The following is a 25508-nucleotide window of genomic DNA, read 5'->3' on the forward strand; positions in this document are numbered from 1 at the left end:
TTTGATTTTATATGCAGTGTAGAAAAATATTGAAAGTTTGATGTTTCAAACTTTTGAAATGATTCTTGAAGAATCACTTGAGAGTGTGAGACATTTTGGGAAAAACTAAAATTGAAAAGTCTTTATAAATATCATTTGGAGATCATTTTGAAATCACTTTAGTGTTCTCTTAAGACTTTAAGTAGGTTTGAGGTTCTGCTTTAATTGGGTTACCACCTACTTAGAGTTCTATCTCATCTTGCTTAAGTTCTTTTAGAGATGTGATTGTGTTCGTTGGTGATATTAAGTGGAGGTGAATGCATGGATGCATTGATCTTATATGATTAAAAGAGAATGAAGCATATATGATTAAAGGAGAATGGAACATTCCTACCACAACATTCATCTAGAAACATTCCTACCATCGCATGCATTTAAGATTTTAGTTTTGATAAATATCATATATAAGAATGAAAAGTTTTTTTAAAATGGATTGGGGTTTTAGCCCATCAAGCATGAATCCAATATTGGGTCATTACTTGATTTATGGTCTTAGTAAAGTCGGTAAATAAAAATGATCTTGGAGAAGAAAAATATAAAAAAAGATGCATAAGATGAGATATTTGATCATAAGAAAATATAGAGAAGAAGAGAGAGAAAGAGATTTTGAAAATCACAATATCAAAGATTTAAAAGAAAGAGAGATACATATTCATATACATATTTATATATACATATGTATGTATATACATATACATATAGATATGTATATGAAAGCTTATGAAAATGAGGTTTAAATCAAGTAAAGAAGAGAATATCATTTTAAAAAGAGAGAGAGATTTAAAAAATGGAATACAAGTATATATATTTATATATACATATATGAGATTTTATAAAAAGATATGTTAAATCATAAAGAGATAATGACAAAAAGAAATAATCATGTGCATGTATATGTATATAACATGTATATACGTACATGTTTTTATGAGAATAAAAATCAAGAAATGCAAACAACCGACTTCAAGTTTTATGTAGGCCAGAGGAGAGCTTGGACTCATATAAGAGTCTAATCTAAGTCTCTCAGGCCTCATTAGAAGGTTTCTTTTGAAAATGTTTTAGAAAATATGATTTATATAAACATAGAATGTTATTATTCAGTTGGTTGCAAGAGAAAATTTTTCACCATTGGGTATGGAAGAAAATCAAGCAACATAACGAGACACTTGTTAGGGTTTCTAATTGGATGATTAAGAAGGAAACTATACGTAATGACATGAGAATGTATTTTTAACATGTATATATTCGTGAAGGTTTCCCTGGATTGGACAAGTCTCAACCTCGAAAATTAATATGAAGATAAAAATAAAGAACATCAAACCACACTCTCATTCCCATCATACATTTACATATAAATGGAAAACCAAACAACTATGCATGGATAATATATAGACAATATTCAAGGAATGAAAGAGAGAGAGAGAGAGAGAGGATGATGGAAAGAGAATAGTTCAACTAGGAAAAGGGCATGATATAACTACGAAATGATATGCCATCTCATATTTTCATGCTATCGATGCACTTGAGTATAGCCTCTTATATCTAAAATGATGTTAACTGTTATCTCCTTTTGCTACGAGGAGATGAAGATGAGAGAAAAATGAAGAAAGAAACAATACTACATTCAATAAAAGAGAAAACATAATTCAATCAAGAAATGAAAGATCATCTTATCTTTGCATTCTCCCGGTGTACTTGAGCATAGTCTCTTATCTCTAAAAAGAAGTTGAGTGATATCTTCTTTGGCCATGGAGAAATGAAGATAAAAAGAAAATAAAGAAAATAACAATAAGACTATATTCAAGAAAAAGAAATATCAATAATAATAAGAATATATTAATGAAGAGAAAGAACAACAAGAATACTTGAAAGAGCATAATTTAATTATAAAATAAAATATGATCTCATCTTCTCATGCTTTCGGTGCACTTGAGCATAGCCTCTTGTCTCTAAAAAGATGTTGAGTGTTATCTCCTTTGGCCATGGGGAGATGAAGATGAAAGAAAAATGAAGAAAGAAACAATGCTTGAAATGATTTTGAAAGAATCTCCAAGAGAGTTGTAGTTTGCTCTAAGTTGGAAAGGAAAATGGGAAGAGAAAGAGGGAGAGATAGAGAGTTCAAGAGAAACCCTAAGTCTTTAAGTGAGAATACTCTAGGGTTTCTCCCAAGAGCCACTCTTGCCCAAGATGGGGGACATGGGAGGCTATTTATAGAGAATTTTGAAGACAAAACCCAAAATTTGAATTTTTTTGAATTTCACAGCATTTTCATCTGAATTTCAAAGAATTTTGAATTATTTTCAAAAGTTTTTAGAAAAATAGGTTTTTGACTAAATGGATTGGCCCTTAAGCCTGCAAATACCCTTTTGAGGTATGGGCAGGGCTAGCCCACCCAAAAATTTTTTGAAAACCGACCCTAAGAGTCTTTTTTTTTTTTTTGCAAAGAAAAGGAGCGGGGAGGGGGGCTTGCATCGTCGAAGCCCCTGCCCGGGCGTTGTTGTGCTGCCGCGCGCAAGGGCGATCGTATTAACACGATTGTCACTCGATCGCGTTACGTGCGATCGCGTGACGCGTGCTCACGCGGCGCAAGGTCGCACGACTGCACGTCGCGCGATACTCCTTTTTTTAAAAACTTAAATAAAATCAAATGAAATCTAATAAAATGAAACAAAAAAATATTGTTTATATAGAAAACATTTTTTTATTTAAAATGTATAAAAGAAAAGTTTTTGTTAAAAACGAGCGGTCGACTCCATTTTGAAATTGAATCATTGCTGACTTAAAAAAAAAAAGGAGAGGCAAGGACCACAAACCCAAAAACGTGAAAAAGAACAAAAAGTAATCGAAAACAATTGCATGAACTGCTTGAATGATTGGGGCCGACCTTTTAATTGAAATGTTCCACTCTTCCATACTTCATTGTCTTTTCCTTGGGGGTAAAAAACAATTGTGGGAATTTGAGTCCTTTTTTAAGAAAATGTGACTTCTCTTCCTGTTCTAATCTTAGAAGGAGTTGCTAGTTTTTCTAATGAAAAAAATTTTGCTTTTTTACTATGGGACGTTATTTGTATGCCCAATCATTCAGTTACGTGGCCACTGCACTTTACCCCTCTCTGCAATTTGGAACCAAGTGGCCTCTACCAAAAACATGTGGCTGTCCCGTATTTGGTTGCTCGGCTGTGGACCCTTCTTTCTATCGCCTGACGTTACACGTACATCCTTGGAGCCGACCGATCTTCACTTTTATGAGGATTCCCATACCGATCAAGTGGCCTCTACCAAACGTATGTGGCCGTCCCATGTTGGTCGCTCGGCTGTGGGGCCCTTCATTCTAGCGCCTGACGTATAATGCTTGGAGTCGACCGATCTTCACATTTATTAGGATTCCCATATCGATCCGACCCGAGCTTGACCCCATCATATCACGGACGATGGTAACAAGGTTTGGTCACGTAGGCTGGACTTTGCCGCTAGATCTTCTCCTGATCGTCCGCACACACGAAGCCAGTTTTCGGAAAAAACACATAAGTGCTGCCATGGAAATAGATTATTCCTTCTGCAACACGCCTATCATTGTCTCTTTCATCTTCCTCGTTATCATTTTTTGCCGGTTCTTGTCCAATCGATCCACCTCCCACCTTCTCCACCCTCTCTTCCGATCTTGGGCCACGCTCACCTCTTACTCGGCAGCACCCCTCACTCTGCATTGCAAAAGCTTAGCATTCGATACGGCCCGCTCCTGTATCTCCGAATCGGCTGTGTGCCCATAATTGTCGCTTCCTCGCCGTGGCATGCCAGAGAATTCCTCAATGTCCATGGATCGTCCTTCTCCTCTCGTCCCGGCATCACCCTATTGGACACTCTGTGGTACGGCAACAATGAGGAAAACATGCATGGTGGAGCTCCTTGGCGGCAGGTCGCTCCGACGCTTCAGCTTCATTCGGCAGCAGGAGATCGGCTGCTTCTTACGGGTCATGATGCCGAGCGCTGGTGAGCCGGTGGACGTGTCGGCGAAGTTTGGGGTACTAACTGGCAACATCTTGGTGAGGATGGCGACGGGACGGACGATAGAGAAGGGATCACGAGTGCTGGATTTGGTGCAGGAGGCATCTGAGATAGGCGGCCAGTTCTATCTTGGTGATTACTCCAAGTTTATGAGCAGGTGGGATGTGCAGGGATACAAGAAAAAGTGCAGAGATATTCATGAAAGACTCGATGGTCTTATGGAGGAGGTGGTGAAGGAGCACCAAAGCAGGAGAATGGAGAAGACGGTGGAGGGTAAAGATATCATCGATGTTCTTCTGAAGAGCATAAAAGAAGATAAGGAAGAGGGAGGGCTCACCGAGGAGGATGTAAAGTCTCTTATTTTGGTAAGAAACATGCACCATTTCTCGCCCACGCCTCATTAGAATGTCAAGTCTCTTATTTTGGTAAGAAACATGCACCAGTTCTCGCCCATGCCTCATTATGCTGCAGGCTATCACTTTTCGTAGAAAAGTTACAGTTTTCATTTCATTATATACAACATAGTTAGTGTGATAACCATAGACATACAAAACTTTTTTTTTTTTGAGAAAACACATATAAGTGGAGAGAAATAAGTCTGTCGTTTAAAGCTTTTAAAAGACGTTGCTTTTTACGAAAAAATTTAGGTCTTTTTTTAACAATTTAAATGTCAACTTACTTGTTTTCATTTTTTTAATTTTTATTTATTTTGTCTCTAATTTGAAGGTTTTTTTTTATTTTGTCTTTTTCATCATTTTGCCGGCTCTTTCTAGAAGTTTTTTTGCCGGCATACGTCACTATTTCTTGAGTTCAAATTTTATCTGACTTTGGAGATGTAAATGACCAGTATGACATTCTCATGCTAGGAATTAAAAGGAAGACCGCTGCATGCTTTTGAAGGTTTGTTCATGTATAAATATGTCTCCATTGAAACAAAAAAAATTTAAAAAAATATATTTTTTAAATTTAAACGGGCCAAACCGGGCCGGCCTATCGGGCCCGGGCCCAATCAGGCCGGCCCGACGCCCACCCTTATTGGGTACCCGCTTGCTTTCAACAACTCCTTGATGTCCAATGATGGTCGCCGTCCTCAGCCTTGGTGGATGGCAAGGGTTCTGTAATGGACCCTCGTCGTTCATTGAGGAGCGCCATCTTTCCCTGACCACCAATCGAGGGTTTTTTATTTTTTGATTTTTTATTTAAATATTAAAAAAAATTTGAATTGAATGTTTTTTTCTATTGCTGGAAAGAAGGAGAAGCTCGGACCCAACCCCTCAACCATAACAACTCTATTTTTTACTTTAATACTTTAATACTTTATATGAAGGAGCCCTTGTTTGAGAATTACATACAAAAGTTGAGGGTCGCCTCTTTGATGATCACTTTTAAAATTGGCAGTTATATTTGATGTTTGCCCCTTTGCTTGCCTCCTATTAATTTGTAGTTTTTTTAATAATAAAATGTCATATTGAATCTTGGATGGCTAAATCCATGCTGGTTTCGTTTTTGGATCTAGATCATATTGTTATATTGTGTCCAAATATATTTTGGGCCTGGATGTGATTTCTGTCGAAGTCATTTAGGTTCTGATTTTATATCCATTTAACGTTTAAGATCCATGGGTTGAAATTCAGTTTGGATATATTTTAAATCCAGATCTGGACTACCTATTTTGGATAATTTGGTTTGGGAACTAAATCCTGTTTGTATTGGATTATATCTTACTATGACACATTACAAACAAGTTAATTATCTGCATATTAGTTCCGCATTGTGTCTATTCTGAATATGATAATGTGATTGGATATGATATGCTTGCTATTCAGTTTGGAATCAACATTCTCTTGATCTAGAATATCAAATCTTGATTGTGTTTGACATTCTATTGAAACCTGTCACAGAAGCAACATCTGCAGTGGAATAAAATTGATCGACTTTGTGATATTAAGATTTCTACATACATGTTATTCTTGTGGCCAGAGGAATGCTGTGGCCAAATTCAAACATATCCATCGATGTTGAATATGTAACGATTTGCCTGTGAACGATACGTCGGTTCAAAGATAGATGGATATATTATAAATCTGGACAGATATATTGTAACTCACTAAGATTTGGCATGAAGATGAAGCTAGCTTGTTAATGAAGCTCATACGCAGATGAGTCCCTCAGTGGCAATTCGTGGAATTTGCTGGTTGGCTGCTTGTATAGATGGTGGCATGAATTCCAATGTCGTTAAACACTCCATTCTTATAATTATCTGTTTACATGCTTGCTTCAGGATGATTGTTTCAAATCCAGCAAACGGTTTATATGTCATGTGCCGCTGGTGTGGGTGGTTACAACCATTTCACTACTTACAATAAACGCTGATAGTTCCAAACCGGTTATGTGCAGCTTGCACACTTTTGTGTACGGAAACGGTTGTGCAATGATCTAAATGTGCATGCTTTCCCTTTTTCGTGCATATTTGGCAACTCAATCTCACACAGCTCTCTGAGCACACTTGACCGCCTATATGGGTTATATTGATGCACGAAATTTCATGCATTAATATGGTTAATAACTAAAATAGTCCTCGATCACATTTTTTAAGAAGAAAAAAGTAAAAATCTATCGATGGCATGTCGGTGGCTTGTGTGGGCAAGGCCTTTGAGACTTCTACCGATGGCAAAAGACGTCGGAAAATCTCATGAATGCTATAGTGCATTCATGGAGTTGTGATCAAAATGAGTGACAAACCTAAGATTAAAGTTATGATGATGTATACTGGGCACGTGATTGGGATGACTGGAAGTCGACCTCAGCATATTACTGCTTTCTGGGTGGTCCTCAGGATATGACTGATATTAATATCTGGCTCCCTATGCTTTTTGGGATTTAAGTACTAAAAAGGTTCGCACATATTTACCTTGGACCCGTTGTTGACTAGGCCTGGGCATCAAGCCAGGTACCTTTCCAGGACAACCATGTCCAAGGCCCGGCAAAGCCCATTTTTAAACCGCTAAATGGGCCAGGCTGGGCCGATTGCGCTGGATCCTGATAACATCCGAACGCCGCATCTATAACTCGTTCGTTGTTATAAGTAGAGGCCTAGGCATTTATCAGCACTGGAGCAGGAATAAAACTGGTTCTATCATTTCTTTTTGCTTTTTGTGTGGTGCATACATTTCTCAACAAAGAAAACAAACAACTATTTACCACCGACAACTTTAAACCAGAGAATAATTAAGAGCTCCAACTTACAAGCATGAAGTGATATAAGTTAATAAACTCACAAAAAATTAAAATTAAGATCTTTTGTCTCTCTGATTTTCCTCAAGTTTCTGACAAGGGTCTTCATGGACCATGTACACAGGAACATGATCATGCAAGCACATAAATAGGCGTATGCACACATAAATAAGCAGGTGTTACCCTATTCATGTTCAAAAGGACTGTCTCAGCCTGAAGCAGTCATTACTCCCATGGGTAGGGAAAAACAGTCCAAGCACCCATATTGCGTGCTCATATCAAAAATTTGCAATGAAGCTACTAATCAACAATACAACATCTCCTAATGAAGCACGCACAACATTTATGTCACTGTAAGAAGCAAAAGTTTTACATTGACATCTTTTGTAGCAGGAGGCGCTGCAATATATTCATAGAATTCAACAAGAAAAGGCAAAGAGGAAAAAAGCAGGGCAAGTTGGGATCTAGGGCCAGGAAATGATCTCCCTTTTCAGGCTTATCATTCTGAAATTGATCCAGATATCCTTTAGCAAAATCTTGCTCAAAACCACCAAAACATACAGCATGATCCTGCGACACAATGAAAAATGCACACTCCCTATCCTGTTCAGGTTCAAAGGGACTTTGTCAGCCTGCTCTATCAACCAATAGGATGGGAAAGCGCAGATACAGGCACACCTAGTGCATTTAGTATTTAGCAAACTGAACTGGATAGCATGAAGAATATTTTATTCCACAAGGATAACGACTCTACTATTTGAACAAAGTCGGCAGATGGATTGATTTTATTTTCCACATTGTAGGTTACCCACAACCAGATAAGAGCAAAAGGGACCATTTAGACATATAACTACATCCGATCCTTCAAGATCCCAAATAGTTGCCTGCAAGGTCAATGCAACAAAATGATTATGTAACAAAATAATGATATATTTAACAGAGATAACTAGAGAAGTTTCAATTTCATTCCCATTTCTTAATTTTAACCATGAATGACGAAGCAGATAAAAAATTTTAACAGACTCAAATTCTAGCAGGTTTACTATATCACTTCCGGCCTTAATAAATTAGGCAACACCTTGCAGTTTTGAGAAGGAGCTTCATCGGAATAGAAGTCCAGAAGAATCTAGTTAAATGATGGCTACTCAAACTTAGATGTTAGCAGGTTTACTAGTCCATAACGGGCATAACTCCTTGGAAGGTAAATTTCCCACCAACTTCACCATGTTGTTCCCCACTGATGGTTTTTTTTGCCGCTAAAAACTCCTTACAGCATTCATACCTTCTTGAACAGCTTCTCAGAAAGGAAACTTGAACTGATTTTCTGTAATCATTACCACTACCACTAAATTGATACAAGTTAACTTACCAAATTTGTTGTCTACATAGTTTCCTTTGTATTATATGCTGGAACATCAAAACAGGTCAAAATGATTACAAGCAATAGCCATAAAAACGTGAACTGACAGAAAAGTGGAACTTGTGGTCTGCATAACCAAAGGTCATGGTGTTATGGCATATGTTAGCAGCCACCTGCTAACTACCGACCCTTACAAGGTAAGTCCCCACAACTCACTCACACACTGCCCTAACCCAGTTAGAGCAACCCCCTCACTAGAAAAGAGACCTCAATTCATCGATGGCCCTAATGACCTCCACAATTCCCTTATTTATAACGATCTTCTGGGTCAGTCCAGTGAACCCGATTCCTGATCCGAACCCTAGACTGTAGCATTACTCCCTCCTTTGAAAACACCTTGTCCTCAAGGTGTGAGAGTTTGTTATCGAACCATTGTCAAACCATTGTCAAATGAGGGTAGTCCTTCCCCCCAGTGTTCTATGCTGTCCATGCGATCAATGTGCTCCAAGTTGAAGATTGCAACTCCATTACCAACTTAATTGATTCAACAACTTGATTAAGAGCTGCATTTGATCTGCAGGGCTCCTTGTGATCTCCACTACTAACTACGCAGTAGGGGATGAGTAGTGATGAATCCAGGCTGCACCACTTCCAGTGAATCAAAACAACTCGTTGATCCAATATGATTCTCGTTTCTGACTCTCCCACTATAGGTTTGCCATTCATCTTTAATATGTGAATGTCTCTAGGATGAAATGTAACATTTAACGCCTCCAGAGCATCAGCCAGGGCTTCGTTTGCAGCAAACTGAACTGCTGCAGCCTCCGTTACAGGGGGCAGCAATGTAATCACATTCCAAGTGTAACTCCACCAAAACTCACCTGCTGAAGTAACCAGCCTATCCTCTGAATGAACATATAACTTCAATAGGAAAGTAATAGACCTTAGAGATGCGACCGCTTGCAGTAGAAAAGTAGTTGAAGAGGTGGGCAATCTCCGTTGACTAGGCCCCTCTAGTTTTCCCAATACAAAACCAGCTAAACCAACACCTTTTGGCATATTGCAGGACCGCAATACAGCAGATGCTGGTCTTGCAAAGGAAACAAGCTCCTCCAAAATATGTTGGAATGACTCCAAGAAATTATCCAATAAGGCACCAATCAAATGAAAATTCTTTCCCATCATTATATAGCCATTGCGTATTTTCATCCCAGTATTATGCTTCTGAGCTTCAATAATTGGAAATATGGCCTGTCGGTGAATACCATATAATTCAGCTGTAAATCTACGAAGATCTTCAAACGCCAATAAATGAAAGGCCCTATTTACTAGGAAGGCAAATTTGCAATTTTCATCATCATTCTCAATAAAATTTCTGGATGTTGCCAATTTGCCATACACGACGGAGGAGTTCAAATCATATAAAACTAGCCGAGGAAGTAACCTCCTGAGAAGAAGAACTACATTTGATGGATCACCCAACTTATGGTCCATCAAAGGCTCAATCAGACCGTTCCAGTCTTGAGCATTAGTAGACCCCTTAGGTGTCAATCGCAGAACCAACTCAATGTCCAGTCTTGAACTTGACTGTAAAGGTGGAACATTTGAGGTTATAGTTTCTGTTGCTTGCACTAAAACCTTTGAGGCATCTGAACTGTGACTAAAATCTCTAAGGCAGTCAAGAAGTACAGCTACTGCATCAAGTTTGTCTTTCCGACATTTCAGTAGTTACCATGACATCACTAGCAGCGGATTGGACTCGCTTATCATAAGAATAGATGTATTTCAGCAAGGTAAGCAGAACAAAAGTAGGATGAAGCTGCGTGAACAGTTTGGCTCCCAATACATGATTTACAAGCTCTTCATCACCAAGGCATTCCAAAAAGTGTTTTCTTATGTCACGACTCGCTTTCAGCTCAAAAAGAACATCTACAACATTTCTCCTTTGGATGTGATTTTTTGAATCATGCCACCCAAGAATTTCTTGAAGACCTTGATTTCCAAATGCAGGAGAGTATCTTCTAAAAATAATAGTCCTCAAGATGTCCTGTGATCCTTCTACAACATCTCCATCAATACCATGATAGAATTGTTGCCCAATATTCGACACAGCAACTTCTCTAACCTGTTGTAAAGAGGTCTCAGAAATCCAAGCAAGGAAAAAAATTCTCAACCGACCACAAGAAGGCAAGTTGTGTTCTTGATGGGGTGTCGGCTTTGGGCATTCCCTTGAAAATGAAATTTTCCCTGCAACCTCAATCGATTGACTTAAGTTTAACGAACATTGAGACTGGTAGGCAAACGGATGCTACAAAAAATTGGAATTTGTGCCTACATTGTCCAACATAATCTCGAATCATGGCTCTTGATTGAACAAAAGCAATTTGGTCTAGCTGTACCTCATATGCATTTCCCCCTCACACATCTCAAGCAAGCCCTTGATGCACCACCACACCATTTTTTTGTTGAAGGTAAACTGCACCCTAGACTCGCGAGAGCCATCATTTCCTCTATTCACTCCTAGCATGGTGTGGCACAACTGGTTGCAAATGATTAATTTGATTAATCAACAGCCTACACCATTGTCGTCCATAAGCATCCTTGCAGTATGCCTCTTCTCCTGCTCGGTCTGCCGTCGGGTCTGCTTTGGGCTCAGCTTCTTTTGAGTCTGGAAGTATCTTGTGGCTACATTGTTAGTCTTCACCACAAACTGACTTCCCAACAAGTAGTGCCTCTATGTACGAAGACAATGGATAATGGCCATCATCTCCCTTTCATGAACAGAATACCGACGCTCCGCGTCACTAAGTTTTCTGCTTTATAGGCAACCGGGTGACCTTCCTGCATCAACACTCCGCCAATAGCAAAATCTGATGCATCTGTTTGGACTTCAAACTTCTTCGAGTGGTCGAGTAACCTGAGCACAGGCTCCTGCGTCAGGGCCCTCTTCAATTTCTCGAAGGCATCTTCCTCAAGTCCTTCCCAAGCCCAAGTCCGGTTCTTCTTTAGCAATTCAGTGAGAGATGCAGCTATCAAAGAATACCCCTCAATAAATCGCCGATAGTAGTTCTGAATAGCCCTCACTTTTTCTGTGTCTATTCGTAGTTGACCTTTTCCGACAATATGACCGAGAAAACTGATTTCTTTTTGGCCAAATAAGCACTTCTTGCATTTCACATAGAGTTCATTTTCTTCCAACACCTTGAACACTGTCCGCAAGTGTTCCACATGATCTCCCATGGAGCCGCTGTATACTACAATATCATCAAGATAGACTACCACGAACTTATCTAAGTACAGATAGAATATCTTGTTCATTAGAGTCGAAAAAGTAGCTGAGGCATTCGTCAACCCGAACGGCATTACTAAGAATTCAAAGGCACCGTAGCGAGTGACACAAGTTGTCTTTGGCTCGTCACCGTCAACAATCCGAACTTGCCAATATCCCGATCTGAGGTCCAACTTGGAAAATACTCGAGTTCCGTCTAGTTGATCAAACAGATTTTCAATCAAAGGTAAGGGGTACTTGTTTTTTACCGTCACCTTGTTCAGCGCTCGATAATCCACACATAGCCTTTTGGAACCATCATGTTTTGCTTGGAACAACACTGGTACACCAAAAGGAGCTTTGGAGGGTCTGATTATACCTCCAGCTAGCATCTCGTCAAACTGTTGTTGAAGCTCTTTTAATTCTGTATGGGTCATTTGATAAGGTGTCATTGCCGGGGGTTTGGCATCAGGAATGAGTTCTATGGCATGATCCACCTCACGTCAAGGTGGTAGCCGTTTAGGGAGCTCCGCAGGCATTATTCCTGCGAAATTTTGCTAAGACAGGCGCAAGCGCCCCTGGGACCAAACCAGGGAAGTCATTAGTCACTTCCCTGATTGCCACCAAGTACGTATCTTCACCGTGCTTTAGGCCTTTCTTCAACTGAAGAGCAGATATCATTGCGGCCTTACCATTATCCCTCTTAACCGATATTATTGGGACAATAAAAGGAGACTTCTCGTCCATGATACTGATACTGCGCAGATGCGGCATCAGGACCATCTTCCCTGTATTGAGGAGCTCCATTCTTAGGATCATCCGAAAGTCATCCATCGGGACCACCGAGAAGTTGGCTCTTCCTGACCAACTCTCAATCTTCACAACCGCATCCTGGGCTACACCGTGGATGGGTTTTGCCTCTAAGTTCACCGCCTTCATGCGTAACTCTCCTTTCTCAAGGGTGAGGCCCAATCTCCTCGCCTCCTCATCTGAGACAAAGTTATGCGTGGGACCTGTGTCTACCATGGCCATAGTAAGCCTTCCATTTACCAAATTCTCTAGGTACATGAGTTCGTTGGAAGGTATCGCTATCACCTTCATTTTCTCCTCTTTTCTTAGGGTGTTCAGAAGTTGAGTGCACCCATCTTTGGCTCTTCCCCTTCTTCACCTTGTACCGCACTAGCAGATTGTCTTGAAGAGCTTGCTTGATTGTTCATGTTTAGACGCTTCGAACATTGCCTTCCCAAGTGGCTACCTTCGCAAAACCAGCATTTCAACATTCTATTCTGAGAGTTGTCATTTTTGCAAAAGAATGTCCTCCTCTCGACTTGATGTTGAGTCGATGATTCATCTTTACATTCTCATCGATCCACTTTCTTTCCTCCATGGTCAGGCTTCTTCGAGGGCCTGAACGTGTTAGTGTAGCTCTTGCGCTGAGTATCAGCTAAGAGTTTCGCTACCATATAAGCATCCTCCAAGGTCTCTGGATTACTCCTTTCCACTTCGGATCGTGCCCACGATTGGAGTCTCAAAATAAATCAGTTCAGTTTATCTTGTTCCTGCATATCTGGCACATCTAACATGAGCCTTTGATAAGCCCTCACATCATCTCGCAGAGATCCCGTATGTTTCAATTCACCGACCATCCGATAAGCATGGCATGTCGCATTCGAGGGCATGAAGTAAGTCCTCAACTCTCGCTGAAAATCATCGAAAGTGTCTATTGTGCAGATCCCCTTTTGAATGTCGAGTCGTTTTCGTCTCCACCATGCTACAACATCATCCTCCAGCAACATAGCTGCATTCTTGACCTGAAGGTCGTCCCCCACAACGCCTTGCAGATCCAAATAGTATTCCACTTGGAATAAAAAGTTGTCGATCACTCGACTATCCCGAGCCCCATTGTATTTTGCTGGCCTCTGAACGTCAACCCTCGCTGGCCGATCGTCACCTCCACCTATAGAGATCTGTCGCTGTAGTGTGTGGTTCTTTATTTGAAGTTCCTTGACTTCAGCTTGCAGTGCGGTCACTGTGTCAGTAAGTGACCGATTCATGGACATAAGATCGGCCATTTGATCCCGCAAGATCTTTATCTCGTCCTTCATTTCACCGAAGGACTTGGCTGCATTACTCAACGCTTCTTGATGAGTAGTCACGTCGGTAACCAGCTTGTTCACCACCTCGGCCAGGTCTTCCTGACCCTGAGATGTACCCATCTCGTCAGACTGGGCTACTCCCTTGGCCTTGGTGCTTCGCAGATTATATTGAGTCGCCAGGACGTCCTCCTCGATCAACGATCGCAGGTGTGTAGTTCTACACCGACTATCCAATCGTTTCCCCAGATTGAGCAGAACCTGGGGCTCTGATACCAGTTGTCACGGGCTGACTCCTTCAGCCCTTGCGGCACGACAAAAACCTGATTACCGTAAGCCTTCAAACCACCGAAAGGGGCGCAAAGGTAGTTTTTAGAAAACAAGTGTATAAAGAATGCTTTGTCAATAAAGAAATCTCGCAATGTATTCAACTTGAAAAATTAGTACATCATGAGAAATATAAGCAAAGAGAATGATCTCAACTTTACTTATATAGGATGGCTGAAGCCGCTTACAGGATTCTCATGCCGACCAACCCAAAACTAAGAATCCCAATACATGACACTTAGACCGGTGGGAGGGTACTCTCTTACAAGCAAACAAGCATAAGCAAAGGACTCAACATAAGCAAAGGAAATACACTACAAAACAAAGCAAAGGACTGTACAGACTATCAGACAAAGGGGAACAACCAGAATGGCCTTCTTAATTAGCATCTCTTTTTTTGCCTCAGCGTGGAACCGCATGCTACAGAGAGCTATCTTTGACACATGGAGCATCTATGCTCTACTGCATGTGGGCAACACCTTCACCAAACACCTTCACCAATTTCAAAGTTATATTAGAAAAAAATGCGAGAAAATGAAATGCCATTTAAAACTTAAAAAAACTCGTTAAAAAAACGTGAAAAACGAAAAAACGAGTTTTTTCACTTTTTTTTCATTTTTTCATTTTTTTACTCCAAACAGTTGTTTTTTTCATTTTTTATTTGTTGTAAATATGTTTATCTTTTGATGTTTGTGTTATTATTTTCTCATTCATTTTATTTTTTCTCAGTTTTTGTATTTGTTTTTTTTTTAAATACTGTTTTTTTTTGTATTTTTCTACCCCGTCTTATTATACCTGAGAAAAGTCTCACTGTTCAAAACTCCAAGACGTTATTTGTGACTATGATTCAAACTCTCCTTCCATCCAGAGACTCATCTCTTAGACCCTCGGGATTGCATTGCACTCTCCTTCCATCCAGAGACTTATCTCTTAGACCCTCGGGATTGCATTGCTCCTGTATCAGGTAAGTAACCTTTCTTTTTGCCTGTTGCTTCCTCCAACTCTACTCCTGTGCCGTGGTGCCGATGCCCGTGCTCTCCTTTGGTTGTTGGGAGTGCCATGCCAACAACCCTTGGTGTATTATTGCATTCTTTCTTGCAGGGCTTGGGTGTTTCGCTCAGCCCCATCTCATTACTAAGATGGAGAACCCCATTAAACAGTGCATACTCTAGTCCCTCAGTCCTCAACGTTGAGTCGCTTGCAGTGATCATCCTACCAACCACACTCCGGTAAGATGCTCCTCGTGCATTCATAAACCACGTGTCTTCTTCTCCACCTGATATGTAAAGAAAGTGCAAGGGAGAGTAAACAAGAAAAGGAAAGAGGCAAGAATTAATGTGGTTCAGCTTAGCTGAAGCCTATGTCCACGATCAGAAGGCGCTATAACTTTTATTGACTGGAAAAAGATGATTACAAAGACAAAGTTGAGTCCCTTTTATAGAGGAAAAAAAAACTACGTCTTATCACAGGCCAGATCGTTCTTGCCTTGATTACGTAAGATCTTCATTTGATTCCAAATACGTTGGCTTTGCTTATCTTTAGATTTTTCTGCCTTCTTCATCCAATCGCTATCTTCAATCACCAGCTTGACATTCTTATCTTTATCCATCTCCTGATTTTCTTCATTGCTGATTTTCTCTCCAACAGATTTGTCATCGTTACCAATTTTGTTAACATTTCGCCCCCAAACCGAGCCACTACTGAAGGTCGAGTTTGTTTTTTAAGAGATTAAAAATGTGCTTTGATAAGCCTTTGGTAAAGAGATCAGCAACTTGATTGTTGGTCGAAATGTATTTAGTCTCAAGTTGCTTTTGAGCTACTCTCTTTCTTACATAATGAAAATCAATTTGAATGTGCTTGCTTCGGTTATGAGACACTAGATTTGTTGTCATATAAAGGGAGCTCTTATTATCACAATGAAAAACCAAAACTTTGATAATCTGAATTCCAATATCCTTCATTAAGAATTGCATCCATGTAAGTTCTGCTGTTGTTGATGCCATTGCTCTATATTCGGCCTCGGTACTAAATCTGGCTACACTATTTTGCTTACTGGAAATCCAAGACACACAATTAGCACAAAAAAAAACACAAAATTCAGTGGTCGATCACCTAGTTTGGAAGCATTATGCCCAATCAAAATTTGAAAAAGCGTAAAACTAAGAGTACTTTGCATCAATATGTTTAGTCTCACGTGTATTGATCTGTTAATATACCTCATAATTCTTTTGACCATTTGATAGTGAATATGAAGTGACTCATGCATAAACTGACTAACATAATTGACAGCAAAAGAGACACCTGGTTACGTTAGAGTCAAGTATTACAAGGAAGCAAGATCTGCCTGTAAAGAGTAGGATTGTCAAATTTTGCTTCATCATCTTTACACTGAGGTATCTTTGAACTCCTTGGCGTGGTACTTGTCTTGCAGTTCTCCATCTTTGCCCTTTAAAGAATATTTTTAGCATACTTGGTTTGACATAAGAATTCATTTTTCTGTCCAAGTCACTTCAACTCCTAAAAAATAGCTCAATCTGTTGAGTTTTTTAACAGGAAACTCCTTGAAAAAAACATCAACAAAACTTTGCAAAAATATGAAACAATTTCCTATTGAGATCATATCATCCACATACACAAGGAGCACAAGAGATTTTGATTTTTTATGTAATGTAAACATAGACGGATCAGTCATGCTTGTAGAAAACCCATAATCAAGAAGAAACCTACTTAACCTAGCATACCACGCACGCAATGCCTATTTCAAGCCGTAAATAGGTCGCTACAATTTACCAACTTATCCAGGTTTCATTTTATCTTTGTACCTGGGAGGTTTCTCATGTATACAACTTCATGAATAGCACCACGTAAGAAAGCGTTCTTAATATCTAGCTGCCTTATTTTTTACTGTCTAATAGTGGCAATGGAAAGAACCATCCTAACAGTTGTAGGTGGAACCACTGGAGAAAAAGTTTCATGGAAATCTATTCCCTCTATTTGAGTGAAACCTCGAGCAACAAGTCTGGCTTTTAGTTTTTCTAATGTCCCATCTGATTTGAGTTTGGTTTTAAACACTCATCTTGATCCTACTAAATTCATCTTTGAGTCATAGGGTACAAGTCTCCAGGTTTTATTTTTATCTAAGGCTTTGATTTCTTCATCCATAGCCTTCTTCCAGCCTGGTTTTCCAAGAGCTTCATTAACACTTGAAAGTTCTTTAGGGATATTTTGGTACAAAATATGTAAGTTGGCATACTTGGGGTTTGGTTTAAAGGTTCCCACCATCGATCTAGTCATAGTAGAAGGAGGAATAGTAGTGATCTCACGCTCATCTTGTTCCAAGTTTTCAGTCGTGACCATGTCAAGTATCTCATGTTCGCCTTGATCTGAGTTGTCCAGCTGATCGTGAACAGGCTATTCATTGATAGGCAGAGCACTGTCTTCATTTCTGTGTGCTTCTATATTGTCAATTGAAACCCCTTGAAACTGAGAGTGGATGCCAATCTCACGTCTTTCTTCCTCACGAACATCATTTGCTTGAATGAGGTTAGCATCTTCGAAAGTTGGTTGCTCTATGTCCTCTTGTTCCTCATCAAAAGAAATTAAATATGAAGTTAGAGAGTCTCCATATAATTGGGTAGGATTTTTATAAGGAAAAAAATATTCATCAAAACAAACATGTTGAGAGATAAACATTTTTCTGGTGACCGGATACAAACAACAATATTCTTTGTGACTGTCACTATACCCAATAAAAATACACGACCATGATCGAGACTCCAATTTATCCCTTGCATAATCTCTCAAGTAAGGGAAGTATTGGCATCCAAAAAACATGAAGAAAATCGTATTTAGGACGCTATCCAAAAAGCTTTAAGTAAGGAGAATCCATCTTAAGAGAAGACAATGGTAGCCTATTAATCTATGTCACTTGAGTGCGGGGTGCGGGTGCCGGTGTGGGTGCTGGTGCGGGTGCCGGTGTGGCACATCTCAAAAAATTTAGGTGCGGCGGTGCGGTTAGAGTATTTTATATTTTTAAAATATAATAATACAAACCACAAAATTATTAAATAACAAGATCAAAATTACAATTTGCTAATCATGAAATCATTATCAATCATCAATTCAAAATTCAACAACAAATATATGTCATCAATTCAACATTCAACAAGAAATATCATCAATTCAACATTCAACAAGAAATATATATCATCAATTCAACATTCAACAAGGAATATATATAATCAATTCAACATTCATGATTCAACAACAAATGTACTTTTTGAGTTTACAAAAAACACAGTTCATAGAGTCATCAATACATATTCTTCATCATCAAACGCCTTCATAGTCCATACATCAATACATATCAGATATTACATCATCATTCATAATTCATAAAACAGAGTTACGTTGCACTTCCACTTCCACTTCCACTAATATGTTGATTTTCTTGAATGCTTGGAACAATACCATCATCATCAAATGCCTCAGAAGGAATAACAGGATCAGAACATGTTAGCAACATATAAGTTGCGTTGTCCATCGAAATCAAATTCATCTGGATTTACATCCCAATATTGCGATGATCCACATCTGCATTTATTAAAGACGAAAATTAAACAATTAAAAATATGTACCCCAAAAATATAAAAAAACTAATACAACATAACAAATTGAGCAAAACAAAACAACCTAATATTGAAATACTTGTATTCATTTTCTTTTCTTGAAAGAAGACGCAAATTGGAATGCACATAAACCAAGTCCTCTGCACGTTGGCTAGTGAGCTTGTTCCTTTTAATGTTGTGTATATGACCTCCAATTTCTTTCACAACACGATGATGTAACAGGTTGTTATAGTAACCTCAAAGCAAGTTTATGAAGCACGGGCATTTCTAATCCATAGGATGCCCACCAATCAAAAGGACTCATGTCTTCTCTTGCTTGTGCTGCACCTTCTGAATTAAAATCTCCTAAAGAAAACTTGTTATATTCACACATAGCTTGTGTTCTGGTATAAGAATCTATAAAAAGTCGGTCCATACATGACATTCTTTGAGTGTTTAACTCATCATCTAGATGTGGAGTGACACGTCCAGGAGCTCCTTCAATCCATTTTTTCGTGTAATATTTGGGATTTAAAGAATGAGCCATGCAATGCAAGGAAGTATTGCTTTTATCCCATCTTTCAACTAATATTGTACTTATACGATCAAAGAACTCTGAATGATCCAGTACAATGTCTTTTTTTTCTTTTTTAAAAACTATACATTGAATTTCTTCAATCATATTTTCCCACATTGCGTAAACTTGATGAAGCATAGGCTCATCTTTATCAACAGCTCTCAACATGCACCAAATTGGTTCTGTAAAATCTAAAAAATATGCAATTTTATCCCACCATTTATCTTCAACAATAAGGTTTTTAATACTTTGAGCTTTAGCCTCATCTTCAACCCGATAAAAGCTCCACTCTCTACTAAACACCATTTGAATAAGTGCATCTCGCACTCTTTGAATTCTTTTTAACATGACAATTATTGAAGCAAATCGTGTCTCTGCAACCTTTAACAATCTCAAATCAGAATAACTACTAAAAAGAGACAATACATGTTGGTGATTAACGATGAAATTTCTAATAGTTCTCACATCTTTTTCAATCTCTTGAATCCATGAAAATAGTTCATGTCCTTAGGATCTACATCTTCACTTGGAGGATTGCATATGTCCTTAAGTGCTAAATTCAAAGTATGTGCAACACATGGAGTCCAAAAAATATGTGAAAAATCATACCTCAAACTAAGTCCAACACTTTTGCATATAGCAGCATTGTCTCTAATGAGCTGCACCACCTTATCAGAACCAACCTCCTTGATGGCTTCTACAAATAATTGCTTCAAATATCCTGCATCTTTATATTCTCCAGACGCATCAACTGCCTTCAAAAATATTGGTTCATCACGTGCAATGGCAATGAAATTAATTAGTGGACGTCTTTGAATATCTGTCCACCCATCAGAAACAATTGATACCCCAGTTGTATTCCATTTAAACTTTTTTCTTTCCAAACTTTGCTCAACCTCATTTTTTTCATTAAGAAGAAGTGATGTGCGTAACCTTTCTGAACCAGGAGGTTGATATCCTGCTAACTTGCTATTTGCAAGCATAGTACAAGCCTTCTTCCAATATGGATTTCTAGCTACATTGAAAGGAATGCAACTAGAATAGAAAAACTTAGCAATCACTTTATCTATTTCTGCCCTTCCGCAAGAATCAAAACATGTCTCTATAGTCTTTCTTTTTTTATCAGAACTTTTAAGATTTGTCACAATAATACTTGTTTTCTTCTTGTTGTGTATTTCATCAGCATGATCTTGCAGCCTCTTGAACTCTTGAGCTTTTTCTGTAGAAACTTTTTTACATCCTCGAATTCCATGACCTGACAACTTCAACAAATGTGCATTAATTCTTGTGTAAGATCCTACAAATGTACCTTCACAATGTTTGCATACGAAATGCACATTTCCACCACTGCCCACATCTTTAGTGACCGCTTTCATTTCTTTCCATAGTGGTTGTTCTTCGGATGCAAATGCTTCACCAGTTTGTGTACAAGACTTTGAAACATCACTTTCATCCACTTCCACACTACATGAAGAGCTTATTGCAGGAGAATCTGAAACAACTTCTTTTCCTTTCGTTCTGTTTGCCATCTTTTATGGTTTTACCTTCAAAGTCCAAGATCAATGTGTGGAGTATTAGAAAGTAGAAACATAGTGTACTACAAGATGCTTCTTCATTCATGAAAGGGGAAATGAAATGAAGTGTTCGCCGAAGAAATGGGAGAACGCATTAAACAAAAGGAGTGACAAGTCATAACAATTTTACAAAGTTTGTTTGGTAGGGAAACCAAAAATTCTACATGAAACATGAGATGCTAATCTAAGACTACACAGTGGTCTCGTGTTTGTGCTCTCATTTTTCATTAATGATCAGACCATATGCACTAATATTAATATACAATTCTTCCTAAAAAATATCCACCCAAAAACATATTCTTCACATTTAATCACCACAACCAGTGGCAAAGAGATTCTATAGACCGAAACCAGTGGCACCTGAAACTTTGACCGCCATTTCATTAGCAAAATGTAACCCACAAAGAGGGCAGTAAAGCATTGAATTCTAGCTCGACAGAAAAGGTTTCACTCCATCACTCCAACAACTAACCAACCAAGAAGCTGCAAGTCAAAGTTCCAGTGTTTTCCAAAAAAAAAAACGTATGTGAAAGAGAGATGGCGGTCAATTAGTTCAAACTCCAAAGGGTGAGAAATCTGCAAACAAGAAGTTCGACGGTCACCTTCTGCCACAAGCGCAACAGATCCGCTCACCAAACCTCCAATTCAGAGCTCTGCAAGAGAGAGAAAGACCCATCACTACTCTGAACTCAACGCATACAAAGACGCGCTCACTAAACACAATCACTGCTCCTTCTACTCCAATCCCCACCTTGCTCTTCAAGAAGAAGGAGAGACAGAGAGAGAATGTGTGTGTGTGTGTTTAAATTTTCCAGAGATCAGAACTCGGGAGAGCAAATGGGGAGTTGAGAAAGAGCAGAAAAATGTCACCAAGAACACTTGGAAGCGAGAGAGAGAGAGTTTACCGCACGCAGCGCAGAGAGAGGGAGCAGCGCAGAGAGAAGGAGCGGCCGGCGGCGTCGCAGAGAGAGGGAGCAGTGCAGAGAGAAGGAGCGGCCGACGGCGTCGTAGAGAGAGGGAGCAGTACAGAGAGCAGAGAGAGTGAGAGGGCAGCACAGAGAGCAGAGAGAGGGCGAGAGGGAGAAGGAGAGAAGCCGAGCGTGCCCTAACCTAAATCATGTAAAAATTAAAAAAACGCCCAAAATTTTGACGGAAAAGGGCAGGTGCGGCTTGACCGCACTCGACTCGCGTCAAACGCGAGTCGGGTGCGCATCCGAAAATGGACGAATTCAGTCAGGCGCGGCTGACCGCACCCGACTCACGTTGACCTTTTTGGGTGCGCACCCGCACCTGCAACGCGTCGACACGGGTGCGGGTTCAAGTTGTTCGCACCCAGGTATCATTGCTATTAATGAGAAAAACAGCACTGCTAAAAGCCTCAAACCAGAAATGCTTAGGAACATTGTCATGCTACATCATGGTCAAACTCAATTCCTTGATGTTTATCCTGCTATACCATTTTGTTGTTTAGTGTATGGGCTAGAAAACTGCTGTTTAGTACCAAGAGATTTGAGATATTCTCTAAATTTTGTGCTTGTGTATTCTCCTCCTTCATCTGATTAGAAAACTTTTATCCTTTTATTAAATTGCATCTCTACAAATTTTTGAAAATGCTAGAAACAAAAAAAAAATCAGATTTTGACTTTAAGGGGTATAGCCAAGTGAATCTAGAATGCTCATCAATAAAGATCACATAGTACCGATAACCAAAATGAGAAATAACAAGCATTGGTTCCCATAAATCCGAGTGAACTTTTTTCAAAGAGATTAACTGATTTATTTTCTCGTTCAAGAAATGACAACCTACATGATTTGCTAAGTTGACAACTATGACAAATAGAAGTTTTAGAAAATGAAGAGCAAACAATAATCAAATTTTCTGCTGCAAATATCTCACGATGCCATTATAAGGATGTTCTAATCTGAAATGTCATTGTTCTTCTGAAACACGCCGAAATCTAGATCAAAAACATGTTGTATGAGAATGTCTTGCCTTGCCAATAGTGTAAAACTCCATCACGCTTACTGTCCTGTGCCACTATTTTCCCTGTTCTCCTGTCCTTTATAAGACAACATGAAGAGAAAGATTCAAAAACATATAGTAACTCACTAGTTAGTTGAGTAAGTCTTTATTTAATTTGGGAACATTTAGAACCTGAGAAAGAGGAATTGATGGATCATGTATACCAATTTCACTTTTACCAATATGAGTTATAGGAAGAGACGTGTCATCTCCAACAATAATGCGATCACGCCCATGATAAGGAGAGATTTTAAAAATCTTACCGAGGTTTCCAGTCATGTGAGCTGATGCTTTGGTATCGGCCAACCATTCAGAGTCATTCGCATCATCAATAGTGACAGTGGCGAGAGCTTGTTGGGCATCCTTGGCTTGATAGGCATGGTTGAATCGTTCAAAACACTTGACGGCTGAATGATATTTCTTACCACAGATTTGCCAAACAATAGGATTTTTGTTTTTCTTTTCATCACCTTTGTGAAGAACTTTGATAGTTTCCATGTCCTCTATTAAAATAGCTGAGTCCACCTCCTGATTGTTGCTGTGTCATTGCCATGATGGGAGGATTGAGACTTTTTAACTGTGAGTCAAAGCTTTGGAGAAGAGAAATGAATTCTTCATAAGGTAATGTAGGTGGGTGAATCATGGAGGCAATAAAAGCTTCATATCCTTCTCCAAGTCCTTGAAGCAGCCAGTAAACCTGTGCCTCCTCATCAATAGGTTTTCCAGTAGCTGGAAGATCGTCGCACATTCGTTTGAATTTGCATATATAATCTTCCCCAGAATCGTCATTTTTCTTAAGCGAAGTTAGCAAATGCATGAGACGAAAATTTCTCTTTCATGTGATTTGCGAGAGAAGGCATTCATAAGAGCCCTCTATCCTTTGATATCTCAAAGCCAACAACTAGACCAAGAGCACTTTCAGACAACATGCTAGTTATCCACCCCTTGATTCCATCCCTTGATTAGGTGATTGGTCTTCCTCCAGGCAGTAAATTGGGGATTAGGCACCAGTTTCTGAAAAGAAGAACTAGATGAATCATCAATAAGTTCTGGTGGAGCAACAACCTCGCCTGTCAAAAACCCTTAAAGATCTTGACTTTCAAACAGTGTCAAGATTTGTGTCTTCCATAGAAGGAATTCTCAGCTCGAAGTTTGAGTGAAACAAGTTTGACACATTGATTGTGTACATGACGCCACAAAGAAACCTGACTATGATACCGCAAAGAAAGTGCAAGGGAGAGTAAACAAGAAAAGGAAAGAGGCAAGAATTAACGTGGTTTGGCTTAGCTGAAGCCTACGTCCACGATCAGAAGGCACTCTAACTTTTATTGATTGGAAAAGAGACGTTTACAAAGACAAAGTTGAGTCCCTTTTATAGAGGAAAAAAACTATGTCTTATCGCAGGCCAGATCGTTCTTGCCTTGATTAGGTAAGATCTTCATTTTATTCCAAATACGTTGGCTTTTCTTATCTTCAGATTTTTTTGCCTTCTTCGTCCGATCGCTATCTTCAATCACCGGCTTGACATTCTTATCTTTATCCATCTCCTGATTTTCTTCATTGCCAAGTTTCTCTCCAACAGATTTGTCGTCCTTACCAATTTTGTTAACAATATGAAGATAGGATGGTGGGACGTCCGTGGCCTAATCAATGATCCGAGGACATTCCCCACCTGTTTTGGTATTGCGGGGTTATGTAGACTTCACACATGGAATCAGCCTCGCCTTCAAGTTTGCCTTGACTCAACCATTAAAAGCGTCATTTCTGCTCCTCCCAATCTAGTTAAGGAATCTATTAAGGAATGACGTAGTTTTTCATGGAAGAATTATCAATGTCAGGACCTTGAAATTAAACGTCATGTTTGATGTTGCTGTTCTAATTCGTAGGCAGAATCACTCGTCTTAGTATCAAGTTTGCTATCTGATATTCCCCTATTTCTCATTTTTTCTTGGTTCTTCATTTTGGTCTTTTATTGACCTTCGGTTGTATGATTTTCTTTCCAACACCCTGTTGGAGCTTAGTAAAGTTGAGTACCCTCATCTCTCTCCCTCATTGGGAAGAGAAGTCTCTCTCTCTCTCTCTCGCTCGCTCGGGGTGTAAATACACCTAAAAGCAAGAAGGGGAAATCCGAAATCATGAATAGACTGGCCAACAAAAGGTGGTTTTTGGAAAGCTTTTTTTACAAAATATTTAGTACTGGCTAGGTCTCTCATTCATGAAGCGCCCATGGTTATGAATTATTTTATAAGCTAAGTTAGGTAATTGCAACCTTTCAAACATGAAGCGGGTTTTGTAAATACATAAATTCATCAAGTTAAAATTAATAATATCTCGGATCAATAACCGTGCAAGGAAACAAAGAAATATATGCAGATCTATGGACAGATTCAGGCCTGAAGTC

General features: G+C 39.2%; 1 protein-coding gene across 1 annotated transcript in view; it reads left to right on the plus strand.

The window, feature by feature from the left end:
• Nucleotides 1-3527: 3527 nt before the first annotated feature.
• LOC116256824 (beta-amyrin 24-hydroxylase-like) overlaps nt 3528-25508 on the plus strand; it is a 38467-nt gene continuing 16486 nt past the window's right edge. Inside the window, exon 1 of the mRNA XM_050078413.1 lies at nt 3528-4409. Coding sequence (XP_049934370.1) covers nt 3831-4409 — 579 coding nt within the window. The 5' untranslated portion in view covers nt 3528-3830. The remainder of the gene's footprint in view (nt 4410-25508) is intronic.

Source organism: Nymphaea colorata, chromosome 6, assembly GCF_008831285.2.
Source record: "Nymphaea colorata isolate Beijing-Zhang1983 chromosome 6, ASM883128v2, whole genome shotgun sequence".
In the NCBI taxonomy this organism is placed as follows: Eukaryota; Viridiplantae; Streptophyta; class Magnoliopsida; order Nymphaeales; family Nymphaeaceae; genus Nymphaea; species Nymphaea colorata.